Source organism: Magnolia sinica, chromosome 19 (genome assembly GCF_029962835.1).
Source record: "Magnolia sinica isolate HGM2019 chromosome 19, MsV1, whole genome shotgun sequence".
NCBI lineage: Eukaryota > Viridiplantae > Streptophyta > Magnoliopsida > Magnoliales > Magnoliaceae > Magnolia > Magnolia sinica.
The window spans coordinates 6,588,458-6,610,251 of record NC_080591.1 but is presented as its reverse complement, the minus strand read 5'-3'; the positions used below and the strand labels follow the sequence as shown (position 1 = coordinate 6,610,251).

Sequence of the window (21,794 nt, the reverse complement as noted above, 5' to 3'; positions counted from 1 at the left end):
TAAGAAAGTGCTTAATAGATGAATGGTCTCGATCAACCACGATGGGCTCCACTTACTCAACTCAAAAGTTCGAGGATACTCTGGAAATCACGTCCACTTCCATGAAAGCATACGAAGAAAAGAAAACGGAAACGGATTGGCTACTCCGTGCTCTGTGGGCCCCACCATGATTTATGTGTTTCATCCATTCCGTTCATCCATTTTTGCAGATCCTTTTAGGGATTTATTACAAAAATTAGAGGTATGTAAATCTCAAGTTGACCACACCACAGGAAAACAATAGTGATTGGATATCCACCATTAAAATCCTCCTAAGGCATACTGTACTGTTTATTTGACATCCAATATGTTGATTAGGTCATAAAGACTCAGATGAAGGGAAAAAACAAAGATCACATTGATCCAAAACTTATGTGGCCCCATAAAAGTTTTTAATGATCAAAGTTTATTCAACACTTTTTCCTGTAATGTGGTTGACCTAAGATTGGGATGTATATATTTTTTGGTCCCATAGCATAAAATGATCTATAAAAATATATGGACGGAATGGATGAAACATATACATCATGGTGGGTCCCACAGAGCACCGACGACGGACATTGGGTGGTGGCAGGGGGAGTAGCCAATCCGTTTCCAAAGAAAACTGATCACCTGCAGGGAACGGTACTACAACTTCGGTTCTGTACCATGTTCCCCTCCATCGTCCATTTCTTGCGGATATCAGTACCAATGGAATAGTAGGCCACATTATGAATATTACTCTTGTCGATAAGCAGTTTCATACGCTTACTACGATCTTCACAACTGTATTATTGAGTCAGACCGTCGGTCGCAATTGATACCAACATCCAGGCCCACCTGTTAAGAAGTCTAGCCTTATTTTTTTTACAGTGAATATTAATGGTTGGATCTAACGTTTTGTTGGTACTGATTTCATAAAAAGATGCCATGTTGACAGGAAATATGGCAAGGTACCACAAGTTGTGGTGCGGTTGCGTGTACATGTTCAGTTCCCCAAAGAAAAAACAAGTAGCCACGGTTCAGGTGTCCCATCTCTACTGAATTCCTTCCTTACAGCACGTTTCTAATGCGTTTGCCACACGTTAGATGAGCTTGGCATGAATACACCGACTGAAACCATTCACAATGTGGTCCCACTGGAGAAGATCATTGTCTTTTATCCATTGAATTGAATTCCCCCCTTTTATTTCTAGCCGTCAAGCAGTTGGGATCTACTATTCGGTGTGAATTTTGCTCTCTTGCTTATCTACGGTGGAGCCTACCATTTAGACGGTCTAGATCCATATTCCAGTAGAGATGCACGGTCATCCTGATCATGCCCTTTCCAGTGTCAATAGTTATTCCGGTTTGAAAAGCTAAAAGAAAAAGGCACACGTGTGAAAGTAAAAGATGCATGTCGAATGACCACCGCTTTTTTTTTTTCATGTAGTCTAATCATCTCCTTTTCCCCGCCCGTTTGTCCCATCATATGGACCGTCTGGATTTTTTGACAAGGAACCTTAACCTGCGGGACCACCTCATGGACGGCGCATATTCTGCCGTGTTGGCACGTGTAAATTTATCTTTTGTTTATTGTGTTTGAAAATGGGACATCTGAAAGCACTCTTCAACCTGACAATCCCAATAGTCTTCGATAGATTGCAGTTGTGTAATGCAGCTACATACGCATTAGCTTCTCTACCATACACGTGTCATGTTAGGAGATCCGAGCCACCCAAATATTTGAAACCGCTTCTCAAAAATCAGATTGACTGGACGATCCTGACCTCTGATTAATGGACACGTGTTTGTCCAATTTCAACTGTTTATTACCTTTTAGCTTTAACAGTCCATTATATGCCCACCTATCACTGCAAATGTTGGGTAGTCATCCATCGAAAGTGGGCCGCACTATTTGGACGGTTTGGATGCGATGTATATGCCACGTGTACTTAGGGAGCCCACCTGTGCCGCTGCATCAGAACCCCATCCCCATGCCTTGCAAAACCAATGGTTACAATTGTTAAGAGCCGAGCCGAGCCGAGCCGAGCCAATGCCCGCTATATTTTACAAATGGTGTCGGTGATGATACGATTTTGGGTGGGCCATATGTTCACGAACTCACCCGGAAGCTGCCACGTGGCACTTCTACGAGCACAACGATGATGGTAACGGTTAGTAGACGTAACACCTTTTCCCTGCATGTGAAGGAAAACTGTAAAAGGACCCAAAACACATATTCTAATAGGGGAAGCTTTTAACGGCTGTTACTTAACGGCAAAGCGAGCCCGCGGGGAACTTTGCTTTTCACACTGAGGCACTCCAATTTCGAAGATATCCTGTGGAAATTACGGAAGCATATCTTCATTCGAAAAATGACTTTAGTACCCTTGGTGGACCTCTCCAGAGGCAGCCACGCGTACTCGCGATGTCTCCATCATTGAAATAATTGGGTTAAATGTGCACTTGTACATTGAGAAAACGATCCCTCAAGCCCCACCAGCCCGAAAAACAGGACGTCCATCATACAAGTGAAATACATGTTCCAGTCATCCCGTTGATTTGATGGCCCAAACGGTGGAATGGCCCGAACATTAGGCCAACCAAGAGATTGAATCTAAGGGCCTGATTGCCCGGACCGATCCCACGGTATTAGGAGGGATGGGATCGGGATATCCCGGGATATGCATGACAAGCCAAACAGACACGGTTAACTTGTCCTGGGAAATAAGCAATCCCGTGGATCTTAAAACAATCCACTGACATAACCATCATTACCTTAAAATTGATCCCATCCCTTGGTTGGATGGATTGAAAGGTAAAATCTCAGGATATGCCAGGCGTGCCAAGCAGACCCAGTGAACTTGTCCCGGGATATAACAATCCCTTGGATCTTAAACCAATCCACTGTCAGTACCATCATTACCTTAAAATCCATCTCATCCCTCCTAATCCCATGGCATTCGGGCCTAACAAGCCCTAAATTTGCTAGTTGACTATGTTATAATAATTTGTACCGATAGATATATGTTCTACTGCATTTAATGTGAAATGAAAGCATTTATAGCATAAGGCCTACTATGATATTTTTGTGAAATTCGCTTTATCTGTCACTAATTTTCCTCCTTGTTTTTGTAGTGCAAGCTTAAAAATAAGTCTATACAAAAGTCAAGCGGGCCACACCACATGAACATTGGGAGGAGAGATACGCAACGTTCAATCCTTCATGGGATCAACAGTGATGTCTATATTAGATTCATCCCATTTGTTGGTCTACTAGCATAAAGGAAAATACTGGACTCAAGAATTGTCTAAAACTTTAGTAGGACTAAATAGGTTTCAACAAGAATACATTTATCCTTTCTTTTTTTAATGCAATGTGGTGCACTTGAGTTTTGGATGGACATGACATTTTGGTACATCTTATTATGAGCTGATGAAAATAATCATCAAAGTGGATTTTACAAAGACACCATAATAGGCTTCACAACAAAAGTGATTTTTGTTTCATGTCTCTTTAAATATTCTATCTTGTATTAAATGAAACAAGACATGCATTGCGTTAAAGAGGGAGTGACTTGGAGTAAATTGGCCCGGGCATGAATTATCATAGAATTTATCAACATCATCATCAAAGCCTTTTCTCACTTAATTGGAGTTGGCTACATGAATTTTGTTTTGCGATTTTAGTCAATTAAGTGTCAAACATTTAATTAGACCATAGGTCATGAAGCCTTTTGTTACTAGCTTTATCCATGTCCTTTTGAGCCATATATATGCTCTTTCAAAGCTTTCAACTTCTGCCAACTCACTCTTAACTGGCACAGTTTTGTCTCTTACCGCACGTAACTAAACCATTTGAGTCTAATTTCCCTCATCTTATTACCTATTATAATTACTTCTAATTTTCCTTAAATGTATTTACTCTAATTCTATTCTTCCTTGTCTTGCCTCTCATCCATCTCAACATCTTCCTTTTAACCACACTCGTCTTGGGAACGTGTTGTTCTTTAACCACCCAACATTTTGTCTTATAAAGTATGGTTAGTCTTATAGTTATATGTTAAACAAAAATGCATAATGATCAATAGGATTTGATATTAGTTTGATTATAAGTTCATTGCAAGGATATGCACCTAAATAAGCTTATCGAGAGGCTTTCATTAATATGAAAACAAAGTATATTTCAGCCTAAGGTCTAACACAAGCTTTAAATTATGTTCCCTATGAAAAAAAACCTTGCTTTAAAGGTAAAAATTGGAGAGAACTAATTTGTTATATGGTACATAATAAAATGATGTAAATGATGCATAAAAGCACCAATCATTGGTCCTTTGTCTTCAGAATATCCAAATAATTGATTTTCAACCCGACCGGGCTTGTCTCAAACTTGGGTTGGGTCAATTAGATTCAGGTCACCCCGAACCCAAATTGCTACCTTATCTACATAAAGAAAATCCTTAAGAAAGAGATTTTGTTTTTCATTTTGAGTTTGAAATTGTAATTTTATAGAATCTAGATGTTATGTTTGGGTGTTGAAAAATGTTTGATATTAACTCTATTATACAAGTACTATTAAAAAAACAAAAAACAAAACAAAACAAAACAAATACCATTAGAAGGAATTCATCTCTTTGGAATTTGCAATCCAGCCTCTTGCTACAATAAAACTGATGCTAAAGGCTTGTTTAATAATTGATAATTTACGAAAAAACGTGTTGTTTTTGGATGTCTTAAATCTATCTAAAAATGGGGTCCGTCAATGTCATCGATAGACCATTCGATGCCATTGAGGGTTGTTCGATGTCATCAAATAGTCGCTCCGAATTTTCTTTATTAGTTGCTGGATATATTGGTGTCATTTCCGATGACATCGGGGAGTGTTCGATGACATCAAAGTCTAAGTTTGATGTCATCGAAGCTGGGTCGATGCAATCGAAGAAATCCAAAATTTCATGTGTTGTCTCTAGATTGTTTTGGCATTAGTTTAATGCTATCAAAGTGGTTTCGATGTTATCGAAGGTTAAGTATTAATGACATTGAAAAGTATTCATGACATTGAACAGTTTCGCGCAGAATTACGCAAATCGACCAGATTTGCAGAATTTTTTTCCAATTTCATTTGGAATTCTTCCCAAGGTTATATATATGAGTGTAAATGAAATTGGGAGGTATGATTAGGGTTTCTAATTCATCCAAGAGGTTTCAAGGGTGTAGCAAGGGTTTGATTCAAGGTTGTTCGAATCGAGTAAGCTCTTATCTCTTATAATTTCTATTTTTTCATAGTGATCATCTATTGCTTTGTGCCTTGGTTTTTTCTCGAAATGATTTTTCCACGTTAAATCGATGTGTTCTTTTTGTGCTTGCTTGGTGCGATTGGATTACTTCTTTAGATTCATCTCTATGTGCTTCTGTGATCCCCCAACAAAGTAAAAGGCCTATTGGATTGTCGAATTAGGTGGTATGGAATTACATTTGATCCCATGTAAAATTCACCTGGTGTTTAGAAACAATAAGAAGAATTGGATTAATATAGGTATCATATCATCCAATCCCAACTAGAGATACTACGGAATTTATGGTGGATTTCAAAATCCACTATATTTGTGGACACCACATTGATGCATGTGTTTTATCCACACGTCCATACTTATGTGCCCTTTACATGTGACAATCGAGTTGCAAATGCATACAGGTGACTGACATCAGTTGGTCCGGCGTATGTATAGGGACAGACTGGAACTATCCTATGATAAGGGTCCATTGCCAATGAGTAGAGGATAATCTAACCTAAGATACACAGTGTTGCACTAGATTATTTTATTTTCTGGATTGAGAGGAGGATCCTTTCTTCACATCTGCTTCTAATATTTATATATATTTTTGGAGAGATATGAGGATAGTTGTTTGTCCACATGGTGCTATCGCACATAACCAGCTGGCATGAAAGAGCAGTTTTATTTATTTGATCATGATCTTGTCTTCATTGTATGCTTGACACGTACTTCAATGCTATCGTGGCTACAATGGCTTTTCGATCTTATTCAGAGATAGCTTAAATATCAAGAAAATTTTACAAAAAATGGCTTGTCCTCCATGCCTTTTGCACATGCTCCCTAAATATCTTTTATGTTGTGTGGCTTACTCCATGGATCAAGTGTTATACTACAAACCTATTACAACTTCTTAGCCAAGGTGCAGAGCTCTTCTTCAACTCGTCCAAGGACCAAGTGCACAACTTATATGTTGCAGCCTTCTTGCTAGTCAAATACCCAATGCTAACACAAACCCACTACAACATAAGTGCTTGACAATGAGGGTTTTGTCGCCGTGTGATTGCCCACAAGACTTAATCTTGCCTTATATATCTCTACCACGTTATACCCACTGATTTGTTGGACTACTCAGAGCTTGCATTAACTAAAGCATTTACAAACTTCCTCCTCACCTTAATTAATGATCTTGCCACTATAAAAATGAACGATCACAGATTAAGGCTAATGCTACCTTGTATTACGCAATAATGTTTGATTGAATTTTACCTTTTTAATCAAAGAATTTTTTTTATAGGGATCTAATTAAAAGCATATGCTAAATCTCTATTGAGGGTCAAATATTGCATATTATACCTTATTTATTACTTGATTTTATTAACATGATAATGCTTAATATTTTATTTTAATCATGTCTGTGTTGCAAGGTGAATTTAAGAGCTTGGATTTAAAATGATGTTAAAAGCATGGATTTAACGCTCAAGAATCACCAAAGCCAAGATTAGATCTGATGAAATCAAGAATGAAGAATGCACATACTAAAGATCCAAGAAAACTAAGTCAAGAATAAAGAAAATCGGAGTTTTGAAATGAAATTGTGTAATTCTCGACCAGTCCTGGACTCTGCTCGACAAAACCAGGCTACGCATGACCAGTCCTGGACTCTGCTCGACAAAACCAGGCTACGCATGACCAGTCTTGGACACTGCTTGACCAATTGAAGCTAGAAAAGGCCAAGCTATATGTCCTATAGGGAAGGGTGAATAAGACTATGCCAAATAAAAAATTAATAAGCAGAATATAAACAATAGATAGCCAAATGAAACGCAAATAATAAAAGGAAATAACAACTTCAGAAATCAAGTATTGAGAGGTTGATACAAACTTGGTTCTAAGGATAACCTGACACCAAAAACCAATGACTTATGGCAGGACAACCTTACTAGAACGTGGGTGAGTATCAAAAATTCAAACTCAAGAGGATATGAAAGAAATAGAAACTAATCCATTACAACATTGACCACACAATGCTGAAATTTAAAGATTACAACATTCATATTCACAAATACATCCCACAATCTTAAACCATAAAAGATAAATAAATAAATCACACATCCACCAAACACAGAGAATTATAGTAGTTCACTTGTGTGTACACCAACCGTTAAACAACAGCCACACAACTACTCCACTCCTAATATCCACTCCCTCGGGATATTAGCGTTCACTAATTAAAATAGATTTTTCAAGGTTCACCTAAAACCTTCACAATTGTCTTTAGATGGGCTTACACAATTCAAAAACCCCTCTCTCCGAGATTTTCTGGATCACCTCAGACAAAACCAAAATAGAGATTTTCTGGAACAATCTTACAAACCAAAAAGGAATTGAATTATAGAAAAAACAAAATACTTATCTGTATGAAGATTCTGAAGCAACCCGGTAGAACCAACTTGATAACGACATAGATGTTCAACGTTTAGTCTCACAAGTGTATAGGGTTCTAAGTCTAGATGATTTTTAATTAAATCAGCAAGGGCTTTGTATTGATTTTGATCTTAAAAAAGGGTAAATCAAATATCCATTTTCAATATAAGAACGAAATAAAGATTCAAAATCAAATTACAAGAGCTACTATAAAAAATCTTAAATATGCACAAAATAGCTTAGAATGTACTCAAAATAATCTCAGAGTAATTGCTTAAGAATGATAAGAATTGAATAGAAAACTCTGAAATTCGAGCATTATTTATATGTGAAAAATCAGTTCGCACATCTGGCCTTTGGTTAGCTACGACTGGCCTTATCCAAACGGATTTTCAAAAATTCTGGCGCGATAAGATTTTACAGTCGCATGACTAACCTTATGAGTCCCACAACCGGTCGAGTGGTCTGCTCGACTGGTCGTGGACACCACATGACTGGTCGTGTGAGTCCAAATTACTCATTGAAAAACGAGTTGAGCACTGCACGACTGATCGAGCACTATTCACACGACTGGTCGAGCAGTTTCCAAGACTGGTCGTAGACCAATAGAAAATTTTTAAAAATTCATAACAAATCCTGGACTGGTCGAAGAAATACTAGGACTAGTCGAGCCAGTGCTAGGGCTAGTCGAAAGAACAAAATTTTACACTTATAAATTGACCAAAATGATTGACCGAAAGTATGAAAAGATCTAATCATGATCTAAGGTCAATTTAGGTCAATCATACCTTACTTGTGAGATAGAACGTATGAACACTTAATCTATCGATCACTTCAGTAGCTTTAATTCTTGTGATCTTCAAAGCTTGAATTCAACATACCAAACATAATCTTCAACTAGGTCTTGAGTTCTTGGACTTTCTAGTTTCAGATCTTGAACCGTAATGTTCTTGAAAACTGTCTTCACTCAATATATAAAAGTCTTCACTTTCTTCCAGTTTGAAGATCTCGGTAAGTTCGTCGTAGATATCGATAAGATAGATTCAATACGAACAGAACGAACGTCGAAGATTCAATGTGAACAGATGCACAAGTTTGATACAAATCAAGATACAAACTTGAATTGGTTTGTTACATCAAAATTTGACAATACTTAGGGTTTATCAATATAGCACTTTCAAAGTTCGACCGGTCGAGGTGCCTCAACTCAAACTTTAGTGAGTAAAACAACTAAATTTCTGTCTTGCTCGATCAGTCGAGGGTTATGCAATTTTTACGCGAATTGCATAAATTTGAGACGGTTTTCAAAAATTTTCACTCGGTGCGAAAGTCTAAGGCCTAAAACTATAAATAGGGGTCCCTAGGGCACTCTTAGGCATCTTTTAAGGTTTGAGGAGTGGATCAAAAGGGTAGAGCTGCCGTCGGGGAGTTCTTCTTCTTCCTCTTTAGTTAATCTTTTTGTGTTGTTTAAGAGTCTTTAGTTCAATTATGTCCATGGTTGGCTAAATCTCTTAGCTAGGGCTAAGAGGTGAAGCTTGTAGCGTAATTGGGATATTTGCTTTGTTTTGATTCATGTTTTGTTGAACTCTCTTGGATTCTAGTTTGATTATGAATGAATATTTTTAGTTTTTAATGGTTTGTTGTGACTCAAATTATAATAGATCTGCGATAGCTTGAGATATCTTCTTTTCCTGAATTGAGATTATGAAATTAGGAAATCGTATTGTTCACCATCGTCCCATAAGCATGGTGGGGTGATGGAATTCTCTTTAATTTTCACAATTCTCTTATAATTGGTCGTGGGTTTGGTAAATTGTTGTTATTTGCCTTGTCTCCTGGACATGGTTAAGTGACAAAACCACTTCCAAAACCTCACCACTCTCATCCATTGATGATTAGATCCATGAGAAGTTTAGAGATCTTACAAATCTTTTCTTACCAACTGGATAAGATAGGACTCCGATTCCAGTTATGTCCTTGAATCATGTAAGGTAGCTTCCCAAATGCTACAAGTGAATCCTTGGTACCATAGTTTCTACCTTTAATTTCATTAGTTTTAATTACTTTAATCACAATTACTCTCTCAAATATTTTAAATTTAGGTTTTCATCTTTTTCTAGTTATACTTCTAGTTACTTTCAGAAGACACACAAGTTCAGTCCCTGTGGATTTACCTCGGTCTCACCGAGATTATTACTACATCGCAGCCCTGCACTTGGGGTTGTGAACAATCACAACTTGAAATATAATCTCAACACACACAGACACATACACATACACAAACACACACACACACACACACACACACACGCACGCACGCACACATATATATATATTAATGAAAGCCGCTCAGCATGCATTATTTGGTACAAATGCTTTTATTAAGAACTCCTCTACAAAGTAAGAGCAAAGGATATTTTTAGGCGCTAGAAATTTGGAGTCGATCTAGATAGGCATTAGTGCTCCATTTGATACATGTAGCGAGGCCCATTTTGGAGAGTGACAATCTCCATGTCAATATCAACAATAGATTTATTACAATCAAGTATTATCTAATAGTGTGGTACATAGGTTTATTACTGTTACTAACATTATTCATCTTATTTTTTGAGTTGAATGTGGAAATTTTCTATATTTTTCTTAACTATTTATTTACATATTTGATGAACCATCCCTACGTGAATATAACTTGTCACCTTGGAATACCACACACTTCTTGAACTGAGGGGGGAACTGTTGTAGGCATGCAATGGTTAAGACTGGATTTTTACTAGGCGACTCGTCCCAACCCGTTGGGGTTCAAGTCAGGCTAGCACTCACTCAACTTGGGGTTAAATCTACCTAACTCATACGTAGACTTCCCGATTACATCACTTATATATAAAGAAATATTAAAACCCTAATTTATTTAGAAGTTATCCGTATTAGCAAAATTCTTCTAAAGCCTAAATTTCCAAAAATATAAAGACCAAATAATACTTAACGAAGCATTCTCGACATTATTGTAGGAAATTTCTTAAAAAGGTGAAAATCCTTAAACTGCAATAATAAGAAGATACAATGAAAATGAAATATTTTAAAACTAGTAAATTTTCTCTTAAATCGCATTGTTGAATCCAAGAGTTGCATTTTCTTGCAAAATGGATTATTCAATTGGCATAGCGGTGCCTAGTTGGCTCTGGAAGCATGTTATATAAAGATCAATAGATTATGTGTTTCATGACGATGCATAGGTCAAAAGTTACAACTGATTTTCTCCCCCATCTGGACTGAATTTTTTTGAAATGGATGCATCTTAAGCGTAGTTACATCATGCCCTTAATAGGACTAGGCCTAATTTTGAAATACTACTTCCACCTCCATTTAGGCTTCTTTTGATCCAAATGTACTCTACAGCCGACTCTACATCAACTGGTATCGATTGAGTCTAAGTCGACTATGGAGAGCCAAGCGCAATCCATCGTTTAAGTCCCACTCGGTTACGGTGTTGTTAGGCAATGTTCCATCTACAATGGAGCCCATGATTTGAACCAGTCTAAATTTCCATACATGTTTAGCATGTGAACGGTTAATGGGTCACCACCAAAAGAAATGGTGGTGAGCTGTCACTATTGTCGAGCGACATTACTCATTCTGCCTTCAGATGCCGAAGTGCTCCTGCTAGATTATGGGTGGTAATGATCAGGGCTATCTCAGGTCCGGGCCGAGCTGTTCGCTCAACAGGCCAAAGATTATTGCAAGGACCCGATCACCAAAGCATTATATTATGGTTTGATTTGGGTCAATCCAAGTTCTTGCATGAAACTCAAGATCGAGTCAACCTGAGCCATTTAATTTCATTGAGACAGGACTGAAAGACCTGACCCAACCCAACCTAGTCTGACCAAATTCAATTTTAAGAATAGCCCTATACCAGAGACACGTATCCCCTCTCAGCCCTGTGTGCAACACATCTATATACGAGGCAGCCACCATGATATTTATCTAAAACCCACTTCGTCCGTAAATTCTCTTTTACCAAATGGGCCAAAAGCTAAAATTAGCCATGAGGTGTGGGGAATGAACAGAGGCTGACAGCCATACCCACTTCTATCCTACACAGTGTGCACAAAACCAGAACGTGGGGCTGTGATATGTGTTCAAATCCACTATTGCACTCACGTAAACCACATCATCAGTTTTACTGTCCATAGCAAAAACCAACTTCATCAAAAAATCAGGTGGGACCCACACACAAACCTCCAAAGTCCTTTCCCCATCATCCCTTGTGGTTTGCCTACTCGAGTTGAAATTCAGTCAGATTTTGCCTTGTGGCCTAACAACAAAGGGTTCACCTAATAGACAAGGTGAATGTCTCACACAAAACAGCGGGCCCTCCAAAAGACAAAATAAACACTAAAAATCAAAGTATTTTTCTTTTTAGCCATGTGGACAGCCCAGTCGAAAGGACTATTATTTTAGCATATTGTTATCGATTTGTAAGCCGTGTGTAATTACAATTTTGGAGTCCAAACCGTCTCCACCGATGCTCAAAATATCACAATGTGATTTTTTTTTTCCCTATTTTATTAAATTAATAGCTACAATTTGGACAGTTCATCCAAACCGACCCTTCATATTTCTAACGCGGTATTCACCGCCCACGGAGTCTTCACGGGCGTGGCTTTAGTGGATCCCCACATCCACCCAGGAGGGTTGATCCCCTGACTGTGGGGCCCAACTAGATGTATTTTCCTTAAATCCCCGCCGTCCATACATTTTTACAGATCATTCTAGTGACTGATACCAAAAATATAGTAGATCCAAATCTTAGGTGGATCACCCCTTCTGAAACAGTGGTGATTGAATACCCACCATTAAAATCATCTCGGGGGCTACAGGAACTTTTATTTACCATCCAACCTGTTGATGAAGTCAAAAATACATAGATGAAGATACAACATAAATATCATCTTGATTCTGAAATTTCGTGGCTCACAATAATTTTTTAATGGTAAATCACTACTGTTTCATGTGTTGTGGTCCACCTGAGATCTAAGATATTATTCATTTTTATAATCATACCTTAAAATAATCTGTAAAAACTGATGGACAGCATGGATGTAAATCATATAAATAACGTAGGGCCCCACATTCAGTGATCATCCCACCTCGTTTGTTCCAGGGACCCAGAGAATCCGCGCCCAGTCATCACAATCCAGGACTCTCCTGTCATTTGGTTAAAACGCTAGGGTCAATTTGGTAAAAGACCTATCTACCGAACCAAAACTACCCGACAGAAGCCGTTTTGGAAAAGCCACGCGCCCCCCTCAGTTGCTTTAACGCCACACGCACGTTTCCCACCGCAAACTCTTGACGGCGTTATCTCCCCCGCTTAAAACCCCCATACTAGATTTTTCTCTCCAATTCTCTCTCTCTCTCTCTCTCTCTCTCTCCGGCAAGAGAGAGAATCCATGGCCTCATCGGAGCTTCAGATTTCAGGAGAAGATCCGACCGACAGCGTCAGAATCCCGGGAACCGTCCACCAGACCGTACAGCTCATCCAATCCAACGACCCCGACTCCAGGATCCAGGCCGCGAGGGAAATCCGACGGCTCACGAAGACATCCTCGAAGCACAGGCGCCAGTTCTCCGACGCCATCGGACCGCTCGTATCGATGTTGGCTTCGGATAGCGTCGATTGCAAGGAGTCTGCAATTCTTGCGCTTCTCAATCTCGCCGTCAAAGACGAACGGTGAGGATTCTTTCTCCTTCTCGTTCTGTTGTTGGATATTTGAAATTCTGAGAGATTGTAGTTTTTCGTAGTTCGAAACCAGAAATGCACCCCCCCCACCCCTTTTTTTTTCCTTCCTTTCTTTCTTTTTAAATTTTTGTTCGATTTTATGAGAAAATTGGGATGAGATTTTTTCCCCTTTTTGTTTAATTTAATTGTGGAAAATTTTTAGCGGAGTGAATTGAATGGCGGCAGACGGTCATCCATGTGGGTGTGAATTCAGACCGTTCAAGTGGTGGTGGGCTCAGTTGTGGATCAATCATATCCCCAAATATGTGAAATTTTTTTTACTGGAATGAATTGAACCGCCGGTCATCCATATGCAGGCATCAATTCAGGCCATTCAATTGGTGGCCCCATTTGCGGATGGATCATCCCCCAATCAAATTGGCAGCCATTGAATGGATGGTTGAAACAAAAACAGTTACAGTCTAAATCAAAAGGCAATTGGATGCATGTGATTGTTTGATAAGGGTGGTTTTTGGACCATGTTTGTTACAATCCCAACAGTTTAAAGAGCCTAGCTTGACGTGTTCCATTAGTTCTGGGTTTTTTGGTGTATTGGTTAGTTTCTTAACAATTGGTATTAGAGCCAACACCACGTCCAATGTTCGAGTCACGGAAGGAGTGACATATGGAAAGGGTAAGCTGGATAAAAGTGAACGCTGCCATGGTGTGGAAAGGGCTACCTGGACAATCAGAGTACAGTCTTCAATTGCAAAGGGCTACCTGGATAACCAGAGTACATCCATGTTGCCCTGGAGAGGGCATCTTGGAAAAGAGGCCACAGTGAGTGCCGCCGGCTAGTAAACTAAATTCATCGTTTAATAGCTATTTGGCTTCAATCTCCCCCTTTACAAAAAAATAATGTTGGAATGTTACAATCCCCAATGGTTTAGAGAGCGTAGCTTGATGAATTCCATTAGTCCTGGGGCTTTTGGTGTATTGGTTAGGTTCTTAACAATGTTGCACCCATAGTGGGGCCCACAATTTGGATCGATCACTACCATTTGTAGACACACTCCCCATTAGATTGATGGCTACTAACCAGTTTCTCCTATGCTTCTGCCATGGCCAGTTCCAGAGGTTGTGTAAAAAGGACAGTTGATGTGTAGCAATCCCACTGTTTGTAGAACTCTGCCAATCTACCAGTTAAAAGCCAACCCCCAATTACTGGGAGAAAGGCTAAGAAGATGATGAATCATTTTTCTCGTATTGGCAATTGGAGGAACCTATATTTCTGCAAAAATTATAGTATAATCTTTGATTCCATGATTCTTGACAATTCTACTAGGCAAAGTATCTTTTTGTATGCAGTACAGATACCGATGCATATAGTTTTAATGCCTACCTATTAGAGAAGGTCTTTGTACCCCTCTTAGACACAAAGGCCGCATATGCATTCATACGGGTTGAAATCTAGCCATTTGTGAAACTTCTGTGTCACCTTTTATATATCTAAGCATCAGCAAAAGATGAAGAGGTTATTTAAATTGTTCTAATTTTGTATTGAATAAATAGGTCGTGGACAGATTCGGAATGATGTGTGTGTGCCTTCTTCCTTTCTTCTTCTTCTTCTTCTGCTTTCGATTAAGATGATGATGATAATATATCAAACTTAAAAAGGGGAATGTAATTTTCAATACAAAGAACAGAGCAGGGCACACCCAACTTGGCCAAGAAATAAAAATCAGGATTAACACCATTAGAAGCTACTGCAAAAGAAGTGTTCACCTGGCTTTGATGCTATTGGAAAATTAAAAACATATAGAGTAAGGAATGATACTTTCCCTTTAGCCCAGCTTACAATAACTGAAGAGGAGTTTTCTACTCTAATTTCCTTGTATGTTATGTTTTATGATTAAAGATGTCTATTGGGAATGGTATCTGAAGATTGGCATCCAATTCCATGTAAAGACTGCTCAAAACAGTTCTCTTGCGGCTTCAGTTGATGTCTTTTTATTTTGTTTGATTAAGGCATTTGATTTTTCTCTATCAGATTTTTGGGTTGACCATCGTATGTAAATTTGGGCCGGCCATTTTAGTTGTATTTCTAGTTCCCAACCCATGGGTAAGTGGACAGATTTGGAATGATGTATGTGTGCCTTTTTCCTTTCTTCTTCTTCTTCTTCTTCTTCTTCTTCTTTCGATTAAGAAGATGATGATAATATATCAAACTTAAAAAGGGGAATGTAATTTTCAATACAAAGAACAGAGCAGGACACACCCAACCTGGCCAAGAAAGAAAAATCAGGACTAACACCATTGGAAGCCAGTGCAAACGAAGTGTTTACCTGGCTTTGATGCTCTTGGAAAATTAAAAACATATAGAGTAAGGAATGATACTTTCCCTTTAGCCCAGCTTACAATAACTGAAGAGGAGTTTTCTATTCTAATTTCCTTGTATGTTATGTTTTATGATTAAAGATGTCTATTGGGAATGGTATCTGAAGATTGGCATCCAATTCCATGTAAAGACTGCTCAAAACAGTTCTCTTGCGGCTTCAGTTGATGTCTTTTTATTTTGTATGATTAAGGCATTTGATTTTTCTCTATCAGATTTTTGGATTGACGATCGTATGTAAATTTGGGCCGGCCATTTTACTTGTATATCTAGTTCCCAACCCATAGGTAAGTTAGAAGCAGGCGAACTTAGAGAACCAAGATTCTATCTTCGCCTATTATTTTCGATGCTTCTATTCTTTCACATCCATTGTCGCCTCCCTCATGTCTCTGATGGATTGATGGTAATGTTTTCGTTGTAATTCAATGATTGCTGGCATGAATAGACCAACCGTTAATGGTTCAGCTCAATAATCGGAGGGGATTTTGGAAGATTGTGAAATACTGAAATTCTCCACCATCTTTCCAGCTTCAGCAATCAGGTTCTTGAGTCATAATCCCTCTGTTATGATATGGGCTGAATTTCCCTTTCCCATTTGTCTGCATTTCCTTCCTCTTCTCTGTTCCTCTTCCATTTACATGCTTTTACTTCTCACAACACAGATAAAGTCTTGAATAATGAGATTCAAGGAAAAAAATGTGTTTGGTGTGAAAAGTTCCTTCAAGTGATGCAACTTTTTATTCAAGTCTTTTGACATGTAGATGCTTATTACTCTTCTATATAAGCTTTATGACTGTTGGGAACTAGTAAAGTGATCAGATAATGCAGCCCTTAGCACAGTGTCATTTTTACTGGTCCTTGTGTTAATTATCTATGCCACGTGTGTTGGTGTATCCAAGTATAAAATATTATTAGAATTTAAGCTAGTGTTAAGTTCATTCACGAAGAGCTGCCATGCACCTGGCATGCATATGGAACATCCAAATTTTGCATCAGGTCCCACTATCTAGATGGCTTGGCCCAAAAATCTTGCAGGCTCATTAGGCATGCCAGTCTATATGCACAAGGATGAAACACCTGATGAGTTGAACTGCATCTGCAGCAAACAGACACCATCTGGCCACTGAAATGCCCCTGCTCTCACCTATAGTTCAATATATGTTGAGGCTTAGTTTTCATGAAGACCGGGTCAGAAATTTGCTGAATCATATGGTTACGTTGTGGCTTGTGGTCATGGATTTTCGTATTCTCTGTTTTCCTGGTAGTGTGAATCTAAAACAGAGTTTAAAAACCCAAAAACTCTCGTGTTGACTCGATTTGATGTTCATTCAGGTCATGTCAACTTGAAGACTTGACTCTGTGTGTGTGCGCGCGCGCGCGTGTGTGTGTGCGTGCGGGGGTGTGTGTGTGTGTGTGTGTGTTCCCAATCGATATACTACTGCATGCTGCTTTCCTTTGGCCATTTTAACTACTTGCTGGATTTTAAATGCCGTTGTTATCTTCAGTATCACTTGTTGAATTTATTAAATATTGAGTCATGTCAAATAAAGACTTGTTGAGCCATCAAGTCTACTCGACCTGGTTGTATAGCAAGTCGAGTCGAATTCCAGTTTTTAAACTATGGTTGTTAAATAGAGGTCTGATAAGGCAAGTGACTTAGCCCAAGTCAGAGCAAGTCGACTCAAGTCAACCGAGTTAATGAGTCAACTTGAAGAGTCTTGCTGTGCCCCTGCCAAGTCACTCTCAGATTCGAGCTTCCTGGTGACTCGGCTCCAAATCTTGCTGATTCATGTTGACTCAGCTGATTTCAAGTCGATCCAGTGGGTTTTAGAACAATGGTCTAGCAATGTGTTTAGACCATGCATGCTTGTATCATATGATGAGCGTGCATTTTTTGTCATCCATGGCGTGTTTGTATCCTTTTACATCTGATTTCTTTTCATATGATAATTATTTGTATTTTGGCCCTTGTGTAAGACTGTTTCCATGAGCTTCAGCATGATCTCTTCTCTTCTACTTCTTATAGGAACAAAGTTAAGATTGTGGATGCCGGAGCACTTGAACCTCTTATTGGTTTTCTGAGGTCGCCCAGTTCAAACCTTCGAGAATATGCAACTGCTGCTCTACTTACTCTTTCTGCCTCTGCCATGAACAAGCCAACCATCAGCTCTTCTGGGGCAATTCCTCTCCTCGTTAATATCCTCAGAGATGGAACCCCGCAATCCAAGGTTGAAGCCCTGATGGCTCTTTACAATCTCTCCACACTCCCTGATAATCTCGACATCATTCTGTCAGTCCAAGCCATCCCCCCTCTAATCAATTTACTGAAGAGTTGCAAGAAATCTTCCAAAACAGCGGAAAAATGTAGCGCCCTCCTAGAATCCTTGCTGGGTTTCGACGAGGCTAGGAATGCATTGACGGCTGAGGAGGGGGGAGTGCTCACGATCGTCGAAGTGCTTGAGGACGGGTCACTCCAAAGTCGAGAACATGCAGTTGGCGCACTTCTAACAATGTGTGAGAGTGATAGGTGTCGATTCAGGGAAGCAATTCTTAAAGAAGGGGCCATCCCTGGCCTTCTTGAGCTCACTGTTCAGGGCACACCCAAGTCCCAAACTAAAGCAAAGATGCTCTTGCAGCTTCTGAGAGACTCTCCTTACCCAAGGTCCGAGCTTCAGGCCGACACCATAGAGAACATTGTCAGCAACATCGTCTCACAGATTGATGGAGATGACCGGTGCGGTAAGGCTAAGAAGATGCTGGCTGAGATGGTGCAAGTTAGCATGGAGCAGAGCTTGAGACATCTGCAGCAGAGGGCATTGGTGTGCACCCCAGCCGAGCTCCCACTTGCAAACCATCCAGCCGAAGTTCCATCTAAATGATTGTTTGGTTCACAGGTTTGGGTGTTCTTTGATGAGGTGTTTGGGAGAGCGGTTTTCGATAGCATAGGAATAAGAAGATAGGAGAAAGATGCAATGCCAGTCCAGGCCATGTTGGTACCAGGTGACTGGTGACTATTGAAATTTACAGTGTTTGGGTCCCCTTTCTTTTTTTACATGTTTTCTGTTTTTGTTTAGTTATGGCCTGTACAATAAATGTAACTGTTGTGATATAGATAATGAGATCATGTAGGTCAAGGAAATTGTGTTATACAGCAATAAGATTAGCAGGAATTCAGATTTTGCTTTGCAAAAGAAATGGGTTTTCATTTTCAGGTGTTGAAAGACACTGAAATAGTTGATTTCATTAGGGAATTGAGAATCTTTAGAGGTTTGTTTGGATGCCTGTAAAAGTTGTGACCAAGTTTTTAAGCTGTGGCTTTCACCTGAAAGTGACTTTCGTGTATAAGTTATTTACAGGAATGTGACTTCTTACCTCCAACCCTAAGAAGTTTGGTGGTTGGATTTTCTCCCCCAAACACCACCTGTAAGTCACTTCCCACTTACATAACTTGCATATCCCGATGTTTGATGGTTGTGGAGATGGGTGGAGACAATCCTGCATGATCGTTTAAATGGGAGTATCTATTGTCAGGTTTTGTTTTTTTCTTTTCAATTTATATGATTGTGGGCACGTCCTGCAAAATGATGGTGACTTGGTGAATGTGGTGCGGCCATGGTCCCAGCTGTCTCAATAATCCTAAATTTTCAGATAATGCTGGCTTCAAAGCCATCGCGCGCTGGCGCGCGCATATATTTTTCAGCTTCAAAACGACTATAAATTCAAGCTTTCTGAAAGACAGTTATTATGTCAACAGGGCTGGCGTGTGCAGTTAGGAAATTGTAAGAAAAAAAAATGAAAAAAAAAAAAAAAAATGAAATGAAAAGATCTGATGGGCCAGACAAGGAATAACACAGCGATTGGACAATTCATAGTTATCTAGTTGTGAGTTCTGTCAATAGAATGCGTTGGGTTGCAATGCTAAGCATCCCTTTCAGGCCACTTAATGGACGACAATCCAATCCCTTGTCTTTTGGATATTAGTCCATCCACATGAGTGGCCCACCTAAACAATAGTCCTCGCCGCTGTACATCAAGCATCTCCCGTTATTGGTATTAGGTTTTCTGGCATGAAACAAAGCAGAAGTCAAAAATACTAGGAAGCATGAGCAGGAATACGAGTTTGTAATGTGATTTGAAGCGGGAGTGACACCTAGTTAGAAAGATAGTACCAACTAGCTGATCTTAGGATGCCATTTGCAGCTTTGAACATTCAAATTCATCCAACTTGATCGCCCCACATGTCGAGTCGGTTCGGACTCATTGAACATATGAATCGATGGTTAGGAAAGGGACACCACACCGAACTGATTAGTGGCTCAACCTGACTTTTAGGCAAGGGCGCCTTCGCCGAGAGAGACAGCTGATGAATGACCCCCCATGTTAGCACGTGCGGCGCATGCCTGAAACACCTCCATGTGTTGCTGCTAATAGCATGCATTCCTCTTCATAGATACTATTGGATACAGATCCTTGTTTGGCATGTTTGGCATAGTCTTTGCATTTTTTTCTGCTGTTGTTTGGCATGTTTGGTATATAGTCTTTGCATTTTTTTTTCCTGTTTGGAAATTCACCATAGACGTTTTGACATGCCTAATTGGTTCCTCTACCGCCACCAGACCTGAGGATTAGGCATGACCAGAAAATTGCACCCAACCTTTTGAATTTGACTGCTCCATGTTTGTATGACCAATCTGATGGTTAGGATCATCCCAGCTTAGCAATCTCTAGGCCTGGGCCCACTGACAGTGACACCCACCAGATAGATTGGTTGGATTCCCGTACATGGGGCTGGGATTTCAGGGATGTGGCTAGCTGGGGTCGGCTGGCCAAACAGATCTTTGAGAATGTCCTTTTCAGCAGCCGCATGGTTGAATTTCAAGGATAATTCTCAGCATTGCTGGAATTTCCAAGACCTTGTTTGGATGTGTGGAAAGAATGGGATATGAAATATTTTTTTATTTAGAAACGTTATTTCCATGATAGTGTGAGGAAAGGAAACATTTTTTTTTCAATTCTTTGATTTTTTGTTTTTTTCAACAAGATAGTCCTGTAAAATCCAATTTATCATTTGGAAAAACAAAACTCTAATGAAAATTTTCCAACCATATACCCAGATTGGCAGATGAGACACATGTGAACTCTTGAAAATAGATGGTGGCACATGGGCAGCATTGGAAGCCGGATGGACGGTGGCAATGTGTACAAGTGGTATATCGGCTTTTGAACGTGGATTGAGTTTTCTTTTTTAACGTGGGCCGGCTGTTGAACCAGTACTGTGGGTCCGCTGTTGAGTCCTTGGAAGCCTCACCTGTACAGTTGTTATGCTGAACAGAAGGTGAGCTATATTTTCCTTTTCAGGGTTTCAAAAACTGAGGATGATCACCTACACTGGTTGTATGGTGCAGCCCTTTCTTCGTGCCTGCTGATGGGTGGTTGAACCAGCATTTAATTTTTACAGGAAAATTCTTCAAGGAATTGGGTTTTACCAAACAGTGCCTCCCATGTGGTACATTTCTCACATTCAACTCATCCAACAAATGCACACCAACATTATTATTAGGCTAACTAAAAATATAACGATCCAATCATAAGATGGGCCAATTCATGAAAAAATAATTTACATTATTTAAAGTATTCCAATTCAAGTGTAGCCCATCTAATAATTAGATTGACTTGATTTTTTGTTCATGTTATCACCACGGTGTAGTTCATACATTTAATGAGTTGAATGTTATACATATACCACATGGGCATTACAAGTCTTGAGTTTCACTATTTTCTAAACACAAAAAAGTAAATGAGGGAAATTTTGTAATTTCATCCCTCAAAAAAACCTCCATGTAATTTATAATTGTGGAGGCATTATTTGGTGAAATATATATTTCTCAAGAATTTTGTAGTAAAAATCCTTTAAAAAAATATTGGTTACCACTTAAAAAAGAGTTTACCTCATTTTATTTAATGGGAATTATGCATT

At 39.2% G+C, this 21,794-nt stretch overlaps 1 protein-coding gene across 1 annotated transcript; it reads left to right on the top strand.

Moving 5' to 3' along the window:
• Window positions 1-13,090: 13,090 nt before the first annotated feature.
• On the top strand, window positions 13,091-19,012 carry LOC131234510 (U-box domain-containing protein 4). The gene is made up of 2 exons (XM_058231449.1): window positions 13,091-13,434; window positions 17,844-19,012. The coding sequence occupies exons 1-2, from the start codon at window positions 13,154-13,156 to the stop codon at window positions 18,694-18,696; spliced, it is 1,134 nt and encodes a 377-aa protein (XP_058087432.1). The 5' UTR covers window positions 13,091-13,153; the 3' UTR covers window positions 18,697-19,012.
• Window positions 19,013-21,794: the final 2,782 nt, after the last annotated feature.